This window comes from Cupressus sempervirens, chromosome 5 (genome assembly GCF_028749045.1).
Source record: "Cupressus sempervirens isolate cs-2001-9-10 chromosome 5, ASM2874904v1, whole genome shotgun sequence".
NCBI classification, from domain to species: Eukaryota; Viridiplantae; Streptophyta; class Pinopsida; order Cupressales; family Cupressaceae; genus Cupressus; species Cupressus sempervirens.
Window position 1 is genome coordinate 944,304,785 of NC_143122.1, and position 23,818 is coordinate 944,328,602.

A 23,818-nucleotide genomic window follows, 5' to 3' on the forward strand; every position below is an offset into this window, starting at 1 on the left:
TGGAAATCTGCAAGCAAAAGACTAAAATTAAATTTAAAAATCAACAACTTACCTCATTGTAGACCAACTCTCATCAAGGACCCTTAGCGTCACTTCTTTTCCTTTAGAGGACTTAGAACTGGACTATTGTCACTACTCTGGATTCACTACTATCAATTGAAGGGCCTCATACTCCTCAATCATCCTGTCCATGAAGATGAAATATGTATAATACCTATAGCGACAATTATAAATTAAAATATTAATAAAGTTAAACATTAATGTTTAAATACATCACATTTAAGTTTGTAACAAGTATAAATAAAAATAACTTAAAAGAAACTAAAAATAAACTATAATTCAATTGACATGCCTTATCTCGGCTAGTTGGAGGAACTCCTTCTTAGAGAAGGACCCGAATAGAGCAAGTGAAGTGTGCTAGTTGCAAATAAACATTTGCAATTTTCTAACTTCTAGCACAGCCTGTTTCACCCATTCAATCTTCCGTATGTCCTTCAATGCATTGTTCAAGGCATGAACACAACAAAGGGTCCAAAACATGTGCCTATAAGCACACTCTATCATCATACCGTTAGATTTGCACACAGGTGTAGAATCTATGATAACTTGTACAACACTAGACGACCCAACCTACACTATGGCATCTCTCAAAATGTTGAATTGGAATTATGCATCCTTCTTTCCTGAGCAATCTATGACTTTCAAAAAATAAGAGCCAGTAGGGGATGTAACAATGATATCGATGAGTGGCCGATGTGTAACATCGGTTCATCCATCCATCACAATAGAGTAGCCCATCCTAACCCATGTGCATTTCATATCCTCAAATAACAAAGAAACCTTTGAGTGCTCTTCATCTAGGATGGTGTTTCGTAGCTTATGCTCACCAAGGGGTACAAATGAGGGATTCATATTCAATATATCTTTTACAATTTGTTTAAAATAAGTGGAACAGGCCACATGATATGGCATACCGTTAGCAACAAAGAATCTACCAATGAATGCCACACACTTTTCCTTTGCCTATTCATTAAACATACTTTCCACCGAGCCCTTCTCATGTAATGTCCTAGGCTATCAATGGAGTGGTTAGCAAATTTTCAACAAGGAAATAGCTACGAATATGCCCTTGGTTGAAGTCCACACGGTTTGGAAAGCTATCTAGAGTAGCCGTACGGTGGTTGAGGATGAGCTATAGTGGCCGTACAAATCAGTCTCGAGGGGAGTATGGTAGAGAAGTGAGGGGGTAGCTGTACTTGGGATGGCCGTATGGTGGGCTGAAGCAATCTGTATGGTGAGTATGGAGAATGTGGTGTACGGTGACTGGGATCAATGACACCCGTACAGTGACTAGTCGTATGTTGGGACAAATGACCATACGGTTGGCTTTCTTATTGGGCCGTACACTATGTTTGGTGGTGTCGTACGTGGGGGCAAACTCCAGGCCATATGCTCATCTAGGATAGTTGGGAGGGTGGTCATATGGAATGATAGCCAGGAAAGTCGTACAGTAGGCTATATGATGAATGGAAGGAGGAATCAATGAAGGTACGGGGTGAAGTGGAAGATTTGGGAAAGTGTGGAAGCTGCACTAGCAAAGAGGGAGCTGTACCAAATGCTTGGATAGCACAAGTTACAAATATGAATGCATAATTCGTCCATATACAACACAAGAAGATCAGATGGGATTAGAGACTTGAATATGAATAATTTCCTTCAATATTTGCCGAAAGATACACAACTAATAAGGTGAGGGTTGAATCCCACCGAAACCGCATGGGCCGAATAGGGAAGATCTTTCACTTCCGAAATGGCGAACAATTCCAGAACTCCAACAGGAATTCACAGTACAGGAAAATATAATCCAAAGCATTCCTAAGACTTCCTACAAGCCGTGCTTAAATACCCGTCGGGAAACCATTCCGAGGGTGTACAAAGATAGTTGACGGTGACAAACTTCAAACACAAAAAAAAAGAAGGTCCGAGATAAATTAAGTCAATCGACCCATTACAACGTTTAATTTATTTTATAACGGGGACATTACATCTCACCACTACTCATCTTTCTCTTCCCTCTAGACTTAGTAGGGCTGGCACTAGTAGCAATGGCAGATGACATATACCTAGATGATTGTGATGGAATAGATGGTGATGTCATTGCGAGCCCTCAATTTGATGTCATTGTCATTGATGGTGATGTGATTTTGACCGTTTGCGATAATGCGAGGGAAGGTGATCACTTGATTTTGCTTTCATAATGGCATTTGCAAGGATATGAATTCCATCATTTTGATTGCATAGTGCTGCAATATTCAGATTGCTTCGCAGCGAGAAACAGAAACCAAGCCACGGGTAACCAAGTAACGAGGAAGGAGGCATAGAGACTAACGTGGGTAACTAGGTAATGAGGAAGGAAGCAGGTCGACAGTGAAGCAAGAAGGAAGCCGCAGGCAGGTGCGGGAAACAGGGAAGCGGCAGCAACAAACAACACAGATAATCGAACCCACAGACAGCAACAGGGCATCTGGAAAAGCAAGCCAACCAAGACCATGACCGGTAACAAAACTCTTTTATCTTATTGGCATTGAGATATCAACTGAATCTATAAGAAGGCACTAGTGAGAACGATATGGTCCTCATGGAAGGAGTAAACGGGGGAATCACAGAAACACTTGTAGGGTTTTAGGTTGATGAAAAGATACTTGAACAAGTCTCATCGATTGATTAACCAAAGATAAGGGAGGCACAGTCAGAACTAGATGGGTTCACCTTGCACAACACAGGATCTGACAGTAATAGGGTGGCAAAGAATCAAATAGTTAGTGCACCCGTAACAGTAGAACAACAAACAAGTTTGGGAGAGGCTACTAAACACAATGACATCTCCGGTAACAGAGGCATGGTCCTAACACACAAGGATAGTTTAATACAAAACAACATCATCAAGTGGAATCAAGGGAGCTTCCTCATTCTTCCAGGACCCCCAACTGGACACATGAGTTCATTCAGTCTTAGAGGAACAAATGACAATTTACCCACAAACATTTTGAGCTTCCCACAAGCCAGGAGACCACCTACAGGAGGAAACTACATCTACGTGAATGCCAAATAGTATAAAAGAATAATTAGGCAGAGAAAGATATGAAAGTTTAAAAATGCAAATAGAGGAAAGCTCGCAGCTTTACTTCTGAAACCGATACCACAAACCCGAGATAGTGCAAAGGCGATGGAACAGAGTTTGAGGCTGACCGAAATCTTTGAAACAGTTAAGTGGTTTGATGATATCAGAGATATCAAAGCTAAAGGGAAGATAGGTAATTCTCATGCAATAGACACAATGGAGGATGGGCTGCCAAATAATTACAGCCCCACGAGGACACCTATGACGTGGTACCCAGACATCTTTGTTAACGACTTGGTAGTTATTGAAGGAAAGAGTGTGGGCACTTGAAGAGAGGAGCCAAATAGAAAGTATCACAATGAAAAGAGTTACTGAAGATAACTGGAAACTAGTAGTGGAGGTCAAGTCACTTAGAGAACAAATTCAAAAATTGCAATTTAATATGGAAAAAGGAGAGTATGAATTAATATTGTTAAAGAAAGAAGTAGGGGAAAAGAGGACAGTAGCAAGTATTGCGGGAGGAGGGGTTAAGGAAGGAGACAAAAACCCGTAAATGAAAAATATACAAGATGCCATGGCCAATATGGAAATAAAAGAGAATCAACTCAGAGAACAAATAGAAGAAGTTAGATCATGGGCTAACATAGTAAAGGGGCCAACAAACACTTCTATTGACAACATAGAAAAACAAGTTCGGAGGCAGATTAGAGAGGAAAAAGAAAGAAATGAGAAAGCAGCAAATATCGTCATCAAAGGGCTACGAGACTATGAAGAACAGGAAAACACAACAGATCTAGTTAAAGACTTCTTTAAAGACCAATTAGACTGGCAAATGGTTTAGAGGAGGCAAGGACAGACATGTTAGAGTGACAATGAGGAATACGGGGGACAAAAACAACATCTTCAGCAAGAGGAAGTTTCTTAGAGGTACACACATATATCTTGATGATGACCTCACCTTGACTCAGCAGGAAGAAAGAAGGAATGGGAAAAAGTGAAAAGAACAAGAGAAAATGGCAAATTGGCGTGGCTACAAAATGGCAAAGCCCAAATCAGCAACAAAATCACACACAATAAATAGGAACTCGGGCCCACCCAAGAACATATAACTATAGTCAGCTGGAACTATAGAGGTTATCCTTGGAGAAGAGGACCTGGGTTAGGGCTGATAGCTAAAGATAATGACATCATTATGCTTACCGAGACTCATGAACATGATGGTTGTAGAGTTCGAGACTCATGAACATGATGGTTGTAGAGTTCCAGATTTTGAGGGTTATAAGAAGGTATCGTTGTGGAATGAGAAGATAGAAAATGGTAAGGGGCATGGAGGCATCACCGTTCTAATTAAAGAAACTTGGAGCATATTCGTAAACTTGGAGAAAGAAGATGTAAACAAGTAGTATATATGGATAAAAATAACAGTGAATTAGATTTCTACAATGGTGGCTGTCTGCTACTTCGCCCCAAAAGGATTGGATTGAGAAGACTTGTTCGCTGCACTCAAAAAAGATATAGCAGCCTTTAGCTCTCTAGGGGAAATAATGATAATAGGTGATTTCAATGCTAGAACAGCAAACAACCAAACTCTCAATCTTAAGGAGAGTTGCAATGAAAGCAAAGACCTAGTTTGGCTCGAAGAAGAAGGGACACAAAAATGGGAAAGATCTTTAGAGGATAGCATGGGAAAGATTAATCACTTTGGGGCTGAATTACTAGGCTTATGCTGCCTATATAACATGGTCATATGTAATGGTATGGAAAAATGGCCTAAATTAGGTGGAATCATATGCAAAAGGTACAATGGGCAAAGTTTTGTAGATTATGTCATATGTTTGCAAGACTATGTCGCAAAGATAGTTAACTTTGAGATAGAGGATTACTCCATGGAGCTAAAATCTGACCATAACCCCATCTTGATAAGGGTGGCCACTCACTTTAAAGATCAACATATTGTTCCAAAACCTTCGCTGAAGAGGAAGATGATTCTGAACGGCAAAGTTTTAATGACATAAGAAAACCATAATATTTTCCAAGACTCTCTTTTGCGGCTGTCTAGGGTCCAGGGAAAGCATCTCAAGATTGATAAACAACATTTCATGGACAAGATAATCTTGTTCTTACTATCATTAAAGCACTAGAGGAGTGTAAAAGATCTAGGGCCACAAGAGAAGCCGAGAACACTTTTCCGGCCAATCTGTGGTTTGATGAGGAGTGCAAAATGGCAAAAAGGAATTGGAAAAAGAACATGAACAGAGAAAATAGAAAGGAATATGATCAGCTGTTTAAAAAGAAGAAAGAAAAGTGTGTGAACACGAGAAGAATTGAGTTGATTAATCTTGGTAAAAGCAGCTCCAAAAAGTTTTGGAAAGAACTTTAGCAGAGAAAAACACAGATAGAGAACAACATCACAGGAACCAAATGGCTGGAATATGCCAAAACCCTCTACGAGTGTGATTTAGGAGAACATAGAACGATGGTAACAGAAACTATAGGTGAGTTATTCAGCCAAAAGGATATTATTCAAGGCATAAGGAGGTTAGTTGCTGGTAAAGTGCAAGATATAGATGGGCTACAAGCTGAATACTGAAAATGGGGTGTTGAAACCCTGACACCACACATCACTAAGATTTCAACAGTGTCATTAGAGAAGGTTTCCCGGTAAAATGGACAAGTGTGGTGATCCCACTCCACAAAAGCAGAGATATAAACAATCCTTCTAATTACTGAACCATCATGATCAATCCACTATTCGGCAAGTTATTTGGCAACATGGTAGAACAAAAAATCAGCGATTGGGTTGAAACAGAAGGTAAAAGAGCAAAAGGGCAAGCAGGCTTTAGACAAAAACATTCTACTATAGATCGCGGCATCACTCTCAGATACTTGATAGAGAAACTTTGGGACATTCAGGGGGCCGAGACTTTTTGTTGTTTTGTGGACTTTAAAAAAGCATTTGACACTGTGCCATGCAACAAACTATGGGACAGAATGGAAGAGTTAGAAGTTCCTAAAGAACTTGGGTTAGCTGTTCACATATTATATGAGCATGTCAAAGCTAAAATCAGAACGATAGAAGGGCTATCAGAGTATTTTGACAGCAACTTCGGGGTTAAGCAAGGGTGTCTGCTATCTTCAACTTTATTTGGGCTCTATATTGACAAGTTAGAAGAATGGATAAACAAGACCAATGGTGAGGGGGTATAGCTGGCCCACTTTGTGATAAGATTGCTCTTATATGCAGATGATCTCATAATACTTGCTAGAATGGCTAAAGGTTTGAAAGAACACTTGAAAGCACTAGAAAGTTTTTGTCATGAAGTGGGAATGCAAGTGAACACTAGCAAAACCAAAGTTATAATCTTCTCGTTGAAGAAGAATAGGGGCATACAAGACGAATTTCTGTTTGAAGGTAACCCTCTTGAGATTGTGGAGGAGTACAAATACTTGGGCATAGATTTTCATAACAAACTCAATTGGGATACATGCAAATCAAAAAGGATCCAAGGGGGCTGGAAGGCATTATACTCTTTACAAAACAGGTGCAGGAACGCAGAATTATGGGATTGGACAACCATGAAAACTCTTTTTCGTTTGTTGGTTACTCCGGTTATTCTATACGGATGTGAAGTGTGGGGCGGTAGTATGTTTGAATAGAAATGGTGACAGGTAGAAAGAATTCAAAAACACTTCATCACATGCAATCTTAAAGTCAAGACCACGGTACCATATGAGATTCTATTGGTGGAGGTGGGTTCCTTTCCGTTAGAAGTCATCACATTGGTTCGGATGTAAGCTATTTAAAGAAAACCCAAGGTCTAGAAACACATCGCTGGCCCAAGCTGGTTGTAGAGGAAAAACTTGTTAGGCGGAAAAGCACATGGATGAAGCAAAATGACAAATGGATGTGAAAATGGGATATCATCATCCAAACTTGCCCGGATAACATTAAAGAAATAAAGAAGTTTGTCATGGAATTTTTTTGCAATATTCTATGGACAAGACACATAGGGCAAAAAAAATCTTTTTACATTAAAGAATTTAACCCCACTTCTAGTCATGATGAAAAGGCCTATATAAGAGCACCTATTAATTGGAAAGCAAAAATGGTGATGGCACAACTCAGAACTAGTTCACATCGGCTGCAATGTGAAACTAGTAGATGACAAGTTCCAAAGGAAGAGTGGATAGATAGAACGTGTTTGTTTTGTAATATGGGAACAGTAGAGACAGAGCAACACTTTGTCAAGGAGTGCTTGGCATATAGCGACATCAGATCTGGTTATACAGAGATATTGCAGAACAAGGACTTCAACTATTTATTCGAGGAAGACCAAGTGAAGAGAACATTGGATCTGATTATCAAACTTCAAAGGAGAGACAAGTTAACCAAAATTTTGCAACTGATTAGTTCCGCTCCTACCTTGGGAGGGTGATTGCGTGGGTCCCATAGGCTACTTTAGTCTCGTGGATGTCATTAAAATCTATCATATCATATCATATCATTGCTAAATTTTGCCCCTCCATCTCAGCCTCTAAGTGCAATCGTTGGCATTTTAATCTTTATTCATCAATCAAGTTAGGACAAGCTTTGACTTCATTGTATGCAACACCTAAAAAATGTGACTTCACCCTTGTATAGCTGCCCCTAAAATCATCAAGACAAACATGACAATCCCACACCCTAGTCTCTGCTAAATTCTTTTGATCTTTTGGCCTATGTGTGACATATTGGAGAAGAGGTTTTTTGCTATTGAAAGGACCCTTTGCAAAATCCTTCATAATGGTGGAAGGGCATTTCAACAAATCAGATTTAGGATCAGCTTTTTTCCTAGTTCTACTACAAGCAACATATCCCCCAAACACATTTTCTTTCTCGTCACCACCACTACTAGTACTTCCATTGCTGCTCATTGTGCTTTGTTTTGAGATTTAAATGTGCAATGGAAATATGAACTGGAACAATGAAAAAGAATAAAAAATCAGACTTTTCAAGCTGCAAATCTATTTAAAAATTGGAGAATGGAAGTATAAAGATTTCTATACTTGCTGCACAAAATGGAAGCTCAAACCCTTGGTCAGGCTCTTGGAAGCATAAAAATCACCTCCTCTTCTTGCAAAATGAAAACCTCAGCCAGCTGCAACACACTCCAACGTCACTAGCAAAACCAAACAAATGACAAAACAACCAAAATGTGGTCTCTTTTAGCCTTTTAGGGCATTTGGAGGGTGGGGCCCACCTGGGCGACCAAGTTGGGGGCTTTATACTTTTGTTTTAATTATGACTTTTTTAAATTTATGCATGCAAAAAATGTACAGTTAGTGGACGTCCAGGCGTCCCCTTTCCATACTCAAGCCGTCCCCATTTTCTTGCCTAGGCGTTCCCAAGTTTCAGAGACGTCCCTTGCCTATTTGAACATTTTGGGGACAGCTTGGGGGTGTGCCATACATGTCCCCTTGTCCTAGGGATGTCCTTGTTTCGGAAACATAGTTTTTTTGCCGGGGACGCGTCCCTAGTGTACGTAGGTATTAAGTGCCAAAAGCATCCCATGCCTAGTTGATGTGGCTCTTGTGCCTATTTATAAGATAGCACGGTCTATGTGGAAAGGACATATCCTTCCATTTGATTGTAGTAATGTGTTTTCACCAATTAAATCCTCCATTTAATATTATTTCTTGAACAGTAGTAGTTCATTAAGTTAATCTATTTATTTAAATGATGTTTTTGATTCATATTATTGATTATTCGTTTAATGTTATATTGATTGTGAAATGATATTACATCTTTAGGTCAACATTAATTAATAATAAAAATTATTTTTAATCACATTAGATCCATATATTATAGATCAACTAGCACTATGAATCATATTAGATTAGTGATTGATTGATCAATGTATTGTCTGTAATCTATAATGTCTTTAGTTTCTTAATACATTATCATTATCTATTCAATTTAATTATGGATTAACATTATGTAGTGTTCACACATTGAATTAGGGCTCATGACAGAAATATCTTGCCTGGCCTTTTGGACAAGCTTCAACGTCCTCTTTTAACTTGTTTAGCTGTGTTTTTTGATTATTGCTAATCGTTTCTTAGTCAATTTTTTTTTTGATCCTATGTTAGCACTTTTTTTGTCTTTTGTATATACATTGACCAGTTCATAGTAGATCTAAAGTGTGGCCCTTGACCACACTGATAATTGACAGGTTTTTGTATTTTGCAATGATGTATTCTTTTTATGCCTTTTTGAGAATATATTAATTGAAGATTGCATATAACAGACAACACATAAATTGAAATTGGAATGCTTGTAATTAACGAACAAAGATTTGTCTTATTTTTTCAATAGATAATAACAATGTCTTCTCTTGCAATTATTGATATAAAACAATAGAGCTGCAGCTCATAGGAAAAACCTGGAATCGAACGCAGCTTATTAAACTTGGCCAAGTCCTTACAAAATCACCATACGCTGATAATAAACCTCAAGGCACCGAAATTAGTGGTGAAATGAATCCACAATGCTGATCAATTTGTTTTAGTGGCTGAACAGCTCGCTTGGAAGACTCACATGGGCTTGTAATTCACCTTTAGCTGCCTCAAAAACACCTGACAATTTGTCACAAGAGCTGTGATTTATTTCTGCTGGCCTCCTATACTGCCAAATTCAAGCCCAATTATGGCTCCCATGTGAAGGCATCACTGAATGAACAATATAAATGGTGTTTTCACCATTTCAGGGTGCTGAAAACATTGAAGCACTGTTGCCCTCAAATGCAAATGAATTGTAGAAACCCTAGTCTCTTTACAATTCCAAGCACAATCTCCAAGTCAAAAGCAAGCATAACATAATGAATTTGATTTCCTTGAGAGGCTTATTATAATATTTCACACTCTGCTTTTCACATTAAAAATATTTGCTTTTATTATATTTCGTTGACCTTGGTTTCTGTGAATTTAATGAGCTCATTTTTGAATCAAGTCATTAAATGTCTTTAGTTATGTAACTTGGCCCCAATCACTTCTTTATTTTATAATTGGCCTTTATAATATATTATTCATAAATTATAACATAGTCCTGAACGTAGGCTATAAAATCTTCTCCAATGAATCAATTACAAATACCGATATGCACTGCAAATGCCAGACATCTAAGTGCCCTGCCAAAAGTAACAGCTCTGCGAAATTGACTTAATAAATAGTAAGTTCCCGAAGAACTGTTGAAGCCAATGATACCAAATATCAACCCTGCAACAGAATCTGTTTAGGCGCTCTGCTAAAGATAGAAATCTACTTTTCTGAAATACACACTTATTATTTGTAGTAACTGTGCCCAATTGAATTAAACAAAGAGCAATATTGAACACTCTCGTCCTTTGGAATGGGAATCTGCCTCCGGTTCTGTAATCTGAGACCCTCTACCAAGCTGACATAGTCTATGAGGGCCACTAACAGGCTAATCCAAATCACCAACTTTGGTGAGCTAAAGAGGGGACATTAGATCTGTTCTGTTTTATTACAGTTTGGTTTTAGTTTGTTTCTTGGATTTGAATAAACTGAGTGGGATTTAATTTGCATACATATTATATTTAGCCAAAATGATCTTGATACTTTCTTAATTTATCGTTTGTTTTTAATTATAATAATAATTGAAGTTATAGGAAAGCAAACCATTCGTAAGTTAATCTAATTGTTCAGGTAGGTGAACAGTGTTATGGAATTTTCCTAAAACAAAGTGATACATTAGGAGAGTTGGTTGGTGTCTGTATATGGATGCTAAATAATTGAAAACATTTGGTGGATTGAAAATTTATAGGTAAGACATCTGTTATTTTTATTGTTTGATATGTAGAAAACTTTTAAGCTTTTGTAATGCTAATTCTAAGGGATACTGCAATATCTTTGTGTGATTTGGAATGAGCTTGAAAGTTATAATACTTAATTGTTCAAGATGATATTTGGTTACATGCATGTTTGCTAATATGGACATGTTATGATATTTTTCAGGTAAATATTGAATATAGAGATAGGTTTATTGATGAATTTGGTGCTGGGGAGGAGGATGAAAATGGAGATCTTGAGAATAGAGCAATATCTGAAGGACAGAAGCAAGGGAAAAACAAAACATCTTCAAAACCTGCTGATTTTCAAGCTCTTTTTGGAGGGAATAATGATGATCATTTTCGGTTTGGTATTAAATTAACAAAGTAATACAACTGATATCAATTTTTTGAGACACAACTTACATTGGTGCAATTTTTTTGTTAGAACTAGTAGTGATGCTTTATTCAGCAAGTAGGATATACCTGCATGAGCCATGTCTCCTTTGGTGGACTATAATGCTTATTGTTTTTGCCCGAACCAATGATGATTCGATGAGTCTCTCAACCAATATAAGTGAGATAAATATGAAACTGTTTTTGCTTCCATTAGAAATTCAACCTAATGTATGAATTTTTCTTAGTGCATCGACAATTCTTTTCTTGAAAATAAAAGGCCATAGGTTACACAATCTCAGCTATTCAACTAGACTACTAAGTACTAGGCTATTGTTGAGAAACGAGAAAATCTATAACACGACCGCGTGGGAAGCTCTAGAAATGGTATACGCGGTGCAAAAGTTCAGACACTATCTATTGGCAACACTATTCACATTTTACATGGACCATTGGGCAGTGTTGTACTTGGTGAACAAACCTATCATACAGGGGCGGGTGAGCAGATGGTTACCGGTACTCGAGGAGTTCATCTTCACAATTCTTGTACAACCTGGCCATGGACCAACTCTCTCGGATCAAGTCGAGAGAGCCGTCAAAAGGAATCAATGATGACTTCCCTAGATGTACATCTATTTCGTATTGCCATCCTTCGGGAGTGGTACAAAAGTATTGGCGAATATCTATCTTCAAATTTTCGAGGAAGATGCCACCAGAAGAGCGACAAAAACTAGTAATTAGAAGGAGAACGTTTCAATTGATGAATGGAGTCATGTATAAGATTGGCTTGGATCAAGGGCTCAGACGGTGTGTAATGGAGGAGGAAGTGCACAATGTCCTATGGGAAGCCCATGAAGGTCTAGTAGGAGGACATATGGGACCGGACACAATAACATGAAAGTTTGTCTTAGCATGACTATGGTGGCTTACGTTGTGCAACAATCCTAGAGAGTGGGTGGTTAGTTGTGATACTTGTCAGTGAGCGGGAAAACCCTTGAAATGGGATTTCATGTCTCTCAACTCCTCACAAGCATAGGAATTGTTTGAGCTTTGGGGCTTGGACTTCATGGGACCTCTAAAAGCAAGTAGGGTTCAGAGGTATTGGTATGTTGTGGTAGGAACATAGTATCTGACCAAGTGGGTAGAAGCATGGGCATTGCTAGATAACTCAATAGTAAATACAATGAAATTTATTTATGAGAAGATCATTACATGTTATTCCATCCCTATCCAGTTGACTAGTGACAAGGGAAGTAACTTCGTCAACCATGTCATGCAACTGTTCACAACCAAGCTTAAAATTTTTCATTCCTTGTCAAGTCTATACTACCCATGAGCCAATGGCTAGGCAGAGGCAACAAACAAGTTCCTGGTAAGAGTGATATATAAGTTTTGTGGGGTAGAGCAAGGCGATTGGGAAGAAAAGTTGCTGTCAACACTATGGGCATATTGCACAACTTACAAGGTGACAATTAGACAAACACCATTACAACTAATGTTCAAACAAGAAGCGGTAGTGTCGATAGAACTCCAAATAGCCATTGAAACAAGCTTTGAGATATGTAAAGCCTTTGGGAAAGATTATTCAAATTGAATAAGTTAGATGAACAAAGATTGATGGCACAATGGGCCATGGAGGGAGTCCAACAGAATTGCAAGGCATGTCACGATAAACATCTTAAATACGTTCAATTCATCCTAGGTCAACTGGTATTGAAATATAATGGCAAAAATGAGATCAAACTGAGAAGGTAAAGTGGCTCAATCCATTTTGCGTGCTGGAAGTCAGAGCCAATGAAGCGATTAAGTTGTCAATTTTGAATGGAGAAGAGAGAGTGGACCCATCTAATGGTTTGAAACTAAAGATCTACCATGAGAGGCATGAGCACTAGAGAAACACCCCTCACCGGGAAAGGCCAAATGATTTAGACTTAGGAGAAATATATATATATATATATATATATATATATATATATATATATATATATTTTAAACAAGGGAACTATTTTGAAAACAAAGATGAGGAAGTGTACAACCTTCTAAAGTGCAAATTCAAATTGGAACTTAGTCGGAAATAATATCATGATCATACGGTCTTACGGAGGGCCTTGAGGGGAAAATACATTTGGCATAACAAAAAGATGGAGGCAGAAAGGAAATGAGCGTTGGCTAAGGCACAAGGAAGATCACTGTACGACCCTTAAATGTACCATACAGTCATAAAAAGCACTCAAAGTCAAAATAAAAGCACCGTATGGTAAAGCATGAAGGCTACTATGTAGTCTTAAGGGCGTTGGAAGAGCAAGGAATGTAAACATCCTAAACGGTGAAGGAAGGTGTTAAGAAAACCTACGCCCAGATAATTCATCCACACCATATGGTGTACAAGAGGCTCTGTGCAGTCAATAAAAGGCACCATCGACAAGTGAAGACACTATATGACACAATTACATTCCAAAGCTAAAAAATCTCCATCCGGTTATGAAAAGATTGCAAGGCATAACTCACTTATCGTGCATTGAAGGAGAGTTAAATTCTACCATATATTAAGCTATGAATCAAGTTGGCACCAAGGGCATGATAAAACCGCTCAAGGCACGATAGGTGCAAAATAGCAGGCAAAACACATCACAAGGACAAGTGGCGAAGGGGTAAAGGATGATATGCAATTTACATTAGTGACAAGGTATAGCAAGTGGGAAAGTGTAGAGAAGCGCCACACATAAGGGAACTTAAGCAAGAAGGAAAATCTAAGGCCATGGAAGGTGTTAATAGGCCGTGCATAAGCTACATGTAGAAGAACATACTAACTGCTTGGAACCTCAGTAAAGGAGAGTGTCTGACTTAAGAAGAGGCGAGATAGGCACACAACGTAACACAGAGGAGAGACTACGCATGGGTTGAGCAAATTGAAAAAGGGCAAATAGGAAAGGGTTGTGGATGACACCTAAGGGAAGGGCCCAACGACGTCTTCAAGGAAAATCAACAAGAAGGCATATGCCCATAGTGTAGAAGGAGGAACAAAGGAAGTGCAAGCCATAGAGAGAATGATTGGGGCAGTTAAGTTGAAGCATAGCAACCGTACATGGTAAGAAGAAAGGCAACAGGAAGAAAGAAAGATAGAACCGTACCACACAAATAAGAGTCACATCTGTATGTTGGAGAAGAAAAGGCAAAACCCTAACCATTTTCTCTTTCCTACACAAAAGACAAAAGAAAACAATTATGCAATTGACAGGAAAATACACTTGGAGGAGAAAATTAACAGACGATTCTAGTATCAATGACGTGAATACGAATAAGAGTGCATAGGCATTACCCTCGGGATAATAACCTTCGAAGGCTTGAATGGGATAGACTTCCTCAAATAATAACCTTTGAAGGCTTGATTGGGTTAGACTATAGGAAGTGGTAGGAGACACAAATGAGTGATCCTATAAAAGAAATTTTGAGAAGCGTTTAGGTACACTGAGCCATTCAAGACTTCAAGGCACCCCTCTGTGTAATGCTCGAGACATATGACAAGCACTTGAGGATCAACACCTTTCCTTGTATGGGTTGTAATCTTATAATGTCCCCTTGTCTGGATTTGGATTGAAGGTAGAAATCTTCATCAAATTGTTAGTACAATAGAAAATGTATGAAATTTATATTAGAAATATTGAACTAATAGTATAAAGACTACCCCATCTAACCCTTCCTAATCCTTTGGAAGAAGCTCCTTTGAAATCACCTAACCCTCTAGTGAGAATTGCTTCCTGATTAGGTAATCGTCATATAAAGAGCATCTTCCTAAGGCCTCTTTTGGGATCTCTGATTAATCACCTAGTGAGATCACACCTCTACCAAGTCTCTCATCTCTGACATATGCATATTTTTGACCAGTACAGTATATATATTGCCTCTAAGAGAATCTCTACAAATCTCTCTTTGGAATTCCTATTAAGAATCCCGTCATTCATTCTAGAATGCCCTCTAATCTCAGAGCTCTCTCCAAGAGAAGCTTGACATTCAAAAATGGATGCCCTCTATCAAGTGTTTTACTTGGCCTCTATGAGAACTATAAAGTTGTCCTATTATATACCATTATGATGAATGAGTTTTCTTTATTAGCATTATGGTCATATACCTTTTAGTAATAATTTTATGTTCTTGAAATAGACCATGTTCTTTTTCTACTACCATCGTTTATCCTTGATTTTCTTTGTTTGTGATTCACTATTAATTTTCTATTATGAATATCACGTCCCTCATTATCTGGTGTTTATCTGTGAGTCTTCATTAATGTTTGGTATTTTTTGTATTTGTTTACTGGTCATTATAGTTCATTGTCATGCTCCAAAGATTGACTAGTGTTGAATTAACATCCACTTATTTGGCTTAACTCTTCCTGTACTCGTCACACATGCACTGGATTCTTCCTATTAACTTCTCATTATTCCTCTCAATCAGTTCACTTTCCAGTACTTCAATATTACTTGCTAGTATCTATGTTTACTTGTCTTTTTGCTTCTGCTTACTCTGTGTAAGAAGTGATTAAAGATGATCTGCTCTCCCTCTAGTCATCTTGATAATTTTGATGTTTGTTTCGTTTTCTTGGCTTGCGTATTACTTGTGCTTGGCTTATATATATGTTGGTCTTATCCTGGTTGTTATCTGCTGTTATTGACTTCTTGATTCTTCCTTTCTACATGTCATTAGCTCTTCTTCGACTATTTTTTTATTCTTCATTGATTCGTTCTTCATGCATTCTCCTCTTGGGTGTCCACATAGAGACTGACATTGAAGTAGATGGATTGGACAGTTTGCCATCATGCGTATACCTCACATCAATGGGCGGTCTTATTTTCAGAATTACTTTGTAATTCTTTAATATATCTCTCATTTGAATGGTGATTTGCAGATGTGTTTTTGCTGCGACTGGTAATGTACAGATGTATTTTATGATCTTAGACTGATGCCTTCTGATTGGTTGATTACCACTGCTTGTAATATATTTGCCATATATCTCATCACTATCATTTCTTGATTCTTCCCCTTACCTCCCTCGATGGCCTTGCTAATATGTATCCATCCAAAAGGTATGAGTTTAAACGTTGTGAATATTTGTTAATGTGGATGTTATTTATTATTATTTGGTTTATATATCTATTAAGATAACAACTAACTAAACTAAAGATATCTAGTTTAATCGTATTTATCTAGTTATTTCATATTAGTTATTTGTTTAGATATTAATTGATGTCTATTATAAATTTATATTGAAAGTGTAATTTGCCTTGTATTATATATCAATAATTATGTATTTTATTAAATAATTAAATTATATATATATAACATATATATTTGTTTATTTAACAATCAATTAGCTATTGCATGTATATCCTTTAATTAATAACAACTCTCAATATCAATTTTGATTTAGTATTAAATTTTCTTTATTAGAGGGGTGTAAATGTGCATATTTCATTCACAATGGCTGAGTTTACAAGGGTGCACGACATGCGTGGCAAGGGGACAAAATTTTCTTGAAGCGGAAGGAAATAACTATGAAGGGGAAAGATTTTTACATCCAGTTGATATGTGGGGATGATCTTTCATTGGCAAAGAGAGACTCTCTAAGGAACTCATCAAAGAGTAGGGGGTAAAGAAGTCCGTTGTGAGAGAAGGGCATTGAAGATGTCTTATGGATGTAATCAAGAGTAGACTCATAGGTTCTAGTTGTGCGTCAGATATCTCTTTCCCGCAGATATCACTGATAAACAACTTAATAGGTTATTGGGTGTACGATTCAACATAATTATTACGACTTTGCAACACAAATCCTTCTATATGCTGCAGTACGTGATCGAGTTACTTCTGGATGCTTTGATTAGACAGAGTCCTTAGGACATCTTGTCGAGGGAGGTCAAATTGGAATTCTCGGCACTAGACAAGCCCCCCCATCATACGATTGCAACACTTAGATACACCAGGTGGACAAAAGTTAGCTGTAGGATAGAAGCGGTCTAGGCAACAGGTAGATGTAGGATTTGATCACAGGGATATAAATAGTTGACGCCAGGACACCTCTGAGAGTGAAAGTGCCATAGAGGATGAAGATAGCACTCAAGTTGACGAGGAGAATGAGGTGGAGGTAGTTATGGAGCCTTCATCATTATTTGCATGCCCTATGTTGTCCACCCTAGTGCATTTGATACCTATTACGAACATCGCCCCCATTCTTGTTTTTGGTCAACTCAAACCACACATTGATATGACTCCATCCACAGTGGTGACTACAACGATGGTGACTGAGGGAGTTCTCGTGATTCCTAAGATTGTTCCTCACATAGACACAGTGATAGTGACTTTGAAGGCGAAGACCATTCCTAAGATAGATAGAGTGATAGTGATGCCGTAAATGGAGGTAGTGTTAGAAGACACCATGGATATAGTTGAGGCAACAATGACGATATAGGCTAGTGAGACACAAGTGGAGTAGGTGAGATTGGAGGTCGTTGGATCTGATATTGTAGTGACTGCAGATGCTGCCTTATTGGCTGAGCCTATTGGAGAAGGCTCTGTGGTTGGAAGGTTGCCCAGAGGGCCACGTCAATTAGGCCGTGTGAATTCTTACTTGGCATAGCAATTCCAGCTTTTTCTAGACAAGCATGGGCCTTCATTATAGTCACCCATGAGAGATATACCTCAACCTACGATTGGGGAGTTAGCACGAGAGAAGTCTAGGGTAGTGGCTACAACTGCACTTGATGTGGGAAGATGTCTGCTAGAAGAGCAGGATGAGAGGCTTGCAAAAGAGACTTTAGAGGCTATGGTGAAGGCCATGGAGACAACACTTAGTGCACAACAACTAGTTAAGGAGCTGTCCGAAGACACCCCTGGCAAAGACATAGAGGCATACTAGGCGGATGTGGTGAGAAGGGGCCGCGAGCTGGTGGTTTTTGTATAGACTAGGGCCTTAGATGACGTGTGTTGAGAATTTAGGGATATGTTATCATTCATGAAAGTCGGGTGGCCAATGACATTTGTCACTTGTTTCGCAGCATCTAGATGGCTTGAAACAGAGACTCAACGGATGTTAGAGGATTGGCTGTGAGGGAGCTAATAAGAGAGAGTAGACTCAAGTCACTTACGTGCAAGATAGTGCAGGTATATAGAGATGCCTACTATGCTCAAAGGTGGAGTGAGGTCGATGACTCGATAGGATTGCAATGGCGAGGGCTTGAGAGGAGTCAGAGTGGGTTTGGGAGGAGTTAGCTACTAGGCTAGAAGTAGTAGTGCGTGACATGGCTAGCCAATAGTCCGCCTGGGATAGAGAGTGACCAGAGCTTATGGCACTGTTAGAAGCCACCAGGGATTAGTTGACACAAGTACAAAAGGAGTGCATGACCAAGGAAGCCGAGTTAAGAGACATGTCCGTGATGTTGAAGGAAACAGGGGAGACTTAGATATAGGTAGAGGCGAACTTGGAAGTACGGACTAGGGAGGTGTATGCATTGAGAGCCCAGTTGAACAAATCAGAAGCAAAACCTCTAGGGATGCTTCCTCAGCCCCCTCCTTCATCCAAGTTGTTCTATTTTATGTTATGTATTGAGCATTGTCTCCATTTCTTGTTCGTCGTCCAGAGGCGATTTTCTTTTTTGGGGGGGATGATTTTGCCGGTAATATTTGTAGTGTCTTTCGAGATTAGTTAATAATTGATTGTGTTAAGAATTGTCTGTTATTGAAGGAAGTTAGAATTAACAGTTGAGTTGTGACCCTTCGGATACTATACGTACATTCTCCTGAACGGGAAATGATATCAGAAATCTTTAGAGTGTTGTAATATGGTGCATTTGAACAAATATCAATGAAATTGGCAGTAAGGTTTCCTGAAACACTTTGTCATCTTTTTTTTTGTGTTATGCTTTCATTACTTTCATAATATGCACTAAACTAGTTTACCCGTGGTGGTAAAACAGTCACAAACAAGTTGAAGGTGAAGCTTGACCTTTTAGCTCTTCTTAACTATCTTTTATTCAAAACACAGTCCTGCTTTACATAGCTGTATGAAATGTAAAATCTTGGTCCTCAGGTGAGACATCATCAAACTTATCATGTACCACACTTGTCTGTTATAGTCGATCAGTAGTAGGAGTGGTGCGAGTACTTTCTTTATAAATATTAGTGATGATGTTATGAGGAAGGTGGATAATAGTGGTGCTTCCAAACTGAAAGTTAACATTGATTTCAACCTTTGTCTCTTTGACTATTAGATTTTCCTTTGTGTGTTCAACTTGTATACATTCTCCCCTGTAAAGTAGGTTTCCCTCTGTTGTCTTGTCTGCTCAATGAATTTGTTGCAATTTCTGACTTCTTGCAATTGTTGCTTTTCTTGGGCAACAATTGCCTTAGCTTTACTCGCTCTGTCTCCACTTACTGTACATTTCTTGTGTCTTTCCCACCTCGCTGATGTTAAGGTACAGAGAATCAGATCTTAGGTGGCTTATCCTCATCAATAGGGTATATTTTGCTGCTGTCACCATTATGGGTGAAGGAAGACTCCAACCTACATTTTGGAATTACCATTGACCCACCATCTGAGAGTGCTTTCAACACAACCTTCTTACCATCAGCCACAAACTCCAACTCAATCCTCTTGAAATCTTGCACATACCTGCCAAGAGACTGTAGCCACCAGATGGCCAATACTGTATCAATCTCACCAAGTGCTACATCACAGAAGTCATTTGTCAAGGTCTAATCCCTCATCTGTACACAAAACTGATAAACCGCCTGTTGCATCTCATAGAAAATCCATCTACAACTTTCAAACTGAAACCTGGAAAATCCTATTAGCAATCCATGCTTAGTGCCCAATCCCTCATCAATGAAATTGTGCATGGCACCACTGTCCACTGCAGGCAAGATGACCTAGTCATTTGACAAACTCTCAATGCGCATCAATCTTATACATCATAATTCCCTATCATCTGAAGTAACCTCACTAATGATCTGCCTGTAATTCTGATCTGAAAAGATCACTGCACAAATCCCAATGCTCAATCCAAGGTGTATTGCTGCAGGAGAGTAAAAATGGCCTTAGCAAAGGGTATGACTGGGGTAGAGGAATGTACGGGTGGTAGATATGATTCCAGGCTTCAAAATCTACCCAAAAACTGTCATGTGACTGCTGCAAACTGAATCAATACCTGGCATTGCTTTCAATTTCCTCACTGTAAATTCTCGGTGAATTCACTCTTTAGTAAAGCTGGGTCTTTTGTCCAATATTTTGATGTAGAGATAAATTTTGTTTCCGGAAGCTTCAACCTTCTGCTCAAACCCCTTAGAGCTCAAACACAATGTCCAGATTTTTCTATTGTTCCAATATTCAAAATTCAAGGTTTCCAAATCTCTTTCATCATCTTTTTTCCTGAATAATCAGGTCATGGGTATAACTATAACTTATGAAAATCCCTGGGAAAATCAAGAGGAGGCTTTGATTCCAAGGTGATTTGTAAATGTACAAGATGTCCCAGATACAATTTATCTTTACAGAACTTTTAACAAGATTGCTTCTTATGTTACCTTCCATTGGTGTATATCAAGAAACTATAGATTGCAGAAAACAAACTGAGAGTCTGAACCGATGCTCACAAATCATATACACATGAATGGATGTTGAGCATACGCGATTCATGAAATGGCCACAATATCATATACATGTGTGCTAATGTTAAATATACCTTTCTGAAAGCCTGAAAATTAATATGAGTAAATTCTATTGAGAAAATCTTTGTGCCTTTTCACTTTAATTTTTTGGCATATACATTTGAAATACAAAAATGTGCCTGTAAATAGAGCTATACTATTGTGGCCCCTTAATAAGGGGCTTCTACATCAATGCTGCTATATCCTTCTGTACTACTATTTTTTTGTTGAAACCCTTCAAGGCCAGAATAGGTCCGAAACCAATGAAGAGGCAATGCTTTGTCTTTCTTGACACTTCAATACAGGTTTGAAGTTGTCATGCTGGAGCTCAATGAAGAGCCCGTGCTTTCTCACTTGTGAGACTTCATTTTTGGGTTGAAGTCGTCATGCTGGACCTAAGTTGGAATTTGTCTGGTTACCTTATTTGAGTCAGCTCTAGTTACGTTTTTGACAGCCTTCTAGCATTAAGTAAATTGCCTGAGAGGGGTAAAGCCAAGAGGATTGATATATTTTGTGCCATTGCTAATATTTTATTCAGCATCCTGATTTTTCCAACCAAATGGAGTTTAATGGTTCTTCTCCATTATCATTTTTTTTCATGTTTAGTCCATTTCTAGTTTTGTTTTCCTGAAGGTTAAAAGTTTAGATCATCTTGCATTATTTAGTTTGCTTACAAATTGGAGTATTTTGGAGACATTGCATAATATATTAGTGCTGTTTTTTACACAGGTTGAAGAAAGAGAATCTGGCAATGCGTTAGATGCACTTCTAGCAAAACTATCAATAAAATGAGATGAGATATATTCTTAATGTTTTTATTTGTTATTGTACAGGAAAACTGTCAAGCTTTACAGTGATTTCTATTCTTCAGACATCATTATCGCTTCTCCAATCGGATTGATTACTGTAAGCAATACTTTTACCTATGTATGATATAGCAACTGCATACAAAACTTTAGTGTTAACTAGTTAGTGTTTGTTTGTTACTTTGCTGTGGAAATTGCCTTGAAAAGGAATTACACGGTTATTAAGTTTAAAGGCATCCAATTTTTTGTTGTTTGGGGAATTAGGAAATTGTAATTACAAACTGAATTTTCCAAGTGTCTTGAATGTATTTATTCTTGCTGTATGTGCAAACTAATAGCAGATACTGATATCAAGTACGCAATTACTTTATTCGAATGGTTTTCAAATTTATCACTAAGGTGACATCTTAGTTACTGATTCAGATGTGGATCCGGAAGCAGATGCGGGATGCGAGAATTTTTTTTTTTTTTTTTCGGAGGGAGTTTGGATGCGCGCGTGTCACAGTTATACTATGTATATGAAAAGAAATGAAAGAAATATACAAAATTAAAACATTTGATAGCTTGTAACTTTGCCAATACATTTTCAAATACTCAATAAGATTATAGATTGTAAAATATGAACCATATCAATGATATGAATATCATATGTGTCTATATTCATGATTTCAGTGCAAATCAGCAAATTATCACACCTACAATATCAAAATATAGTTTTTCATCAACTAGAAAATCAAAATATGGTTCATCATGAAGAGCACACAATTATACTGAGGGGGGGGGGGGGGTGATGAATCAGTATGATAAAAACTTTTTATCCAAATAACTATAAATGCTGAAATGAACAATTATGCACATGAACAGAATGACAATGATTTACGTGGAAATCCAATGCAGGAGAAAACCACAACAAATAATTGCTTTTATTTAAACTTGTTCTTTTACATAGATTTGTAGGCTATGACCTCCTAGAGGTTCCAACCCCTATGTTTATAAGCACCGACTCACTGGAAGCTCCAACTCCCTACACTTCATAGGCTCCAAGCTACTGGAAGCACCAAGTCCCACCAAGTGCACACAAACTATTTTTCCACCTGATGATGTTGCTTTCTCATCTGATGATGGATACTTTTATTTAACAACTTATTTTCTTATCCCTGTATAAATCTTTCAACTTCAGCACACATTTCTTATACTTTATTTCCTTGAAGTCAGTCTCTTAAACTGATATATATATATATATATATATATATATATATATATATATTATATATATATATCACAAATTCTTAATATATATATTTCTTTTATTATTAAAAATATTATTTATCTTGCTTTGGATACATTCTTTCTCTCTCTGATAAATATATATAAATCAGATTATATATTCTTTATTTTATTTTTCCCTATCTATTTTTCTTTTATTGTATTTTCTGACTCCTCTTCACTGCATACCCATATGTAATCAATCTTTCATGTTCTGTATGTCTTCTGCACATCTCCTGCTTCTTACTTCCTTTCTTCACTTATCCACTTGCTTATTCATTATTAATCTCTACAATCTGCTATACTCTGCACTTTTATACTTTATATTCTTTTGTTATTTCCTACCACTCTCCTTTTTCTCACTCTCTCTTCATTCACCGCTGACTTTGTCTTCTCATATATCTGACTTCTCTTTTTCTTATATTCTTTTCTTTATACATGCTGCATATTTCACACTTCTATTTTTCCAACTTTCTTCAAACTGAATTATTTATAAATATATCTTTTATTCTGAACATTATGTCTTTCTATTCAAAAGTCATATCTTCTGAAGTAAAACATGGTTCATGATTCTTCACATGATTTATTATTTCTTAACAAAATAAGCCAACACTTTAATCACACCTTTTGGAAATAATTGATTTTACTTAGAAAATGGTTTAGCCTTTTGAAAATTGAATTTGCCATAGATCTTTTCTGAGACTGCAAAC

General features: G+C 37.7%; 1 protein-coding gene across 2 annotated transcripts in view; it reads left to right on the forward strand.

The window, feature by feature from the left end:
• NOF1 (U3 small nucleolar RNA-associated protein) overlaps nucleotides 1–23,818 on the forward strand; it is a 341,291-nt gene that overhangs the window by 150,933 nt on the left and 166,540 nt on the right. For both annotated transcript variants that reach the window (XM_089833039.1, XM_089833040.1), the window contains exons 11-12: nucleotides 11,135–11,334; nucleotides 21,870–21,942. In XM_089833039.1, coding sequence (XP_089689165.1) covers nucleotides 11,135–11,334; nucleotides 21,870–21,942 — 273 coding nt within the window. The remainder of the gene's footprint in view (nucleotides 1–11,134; nucleotides 11,335–21,869; nucleotides 21,943–23,818) is intronic.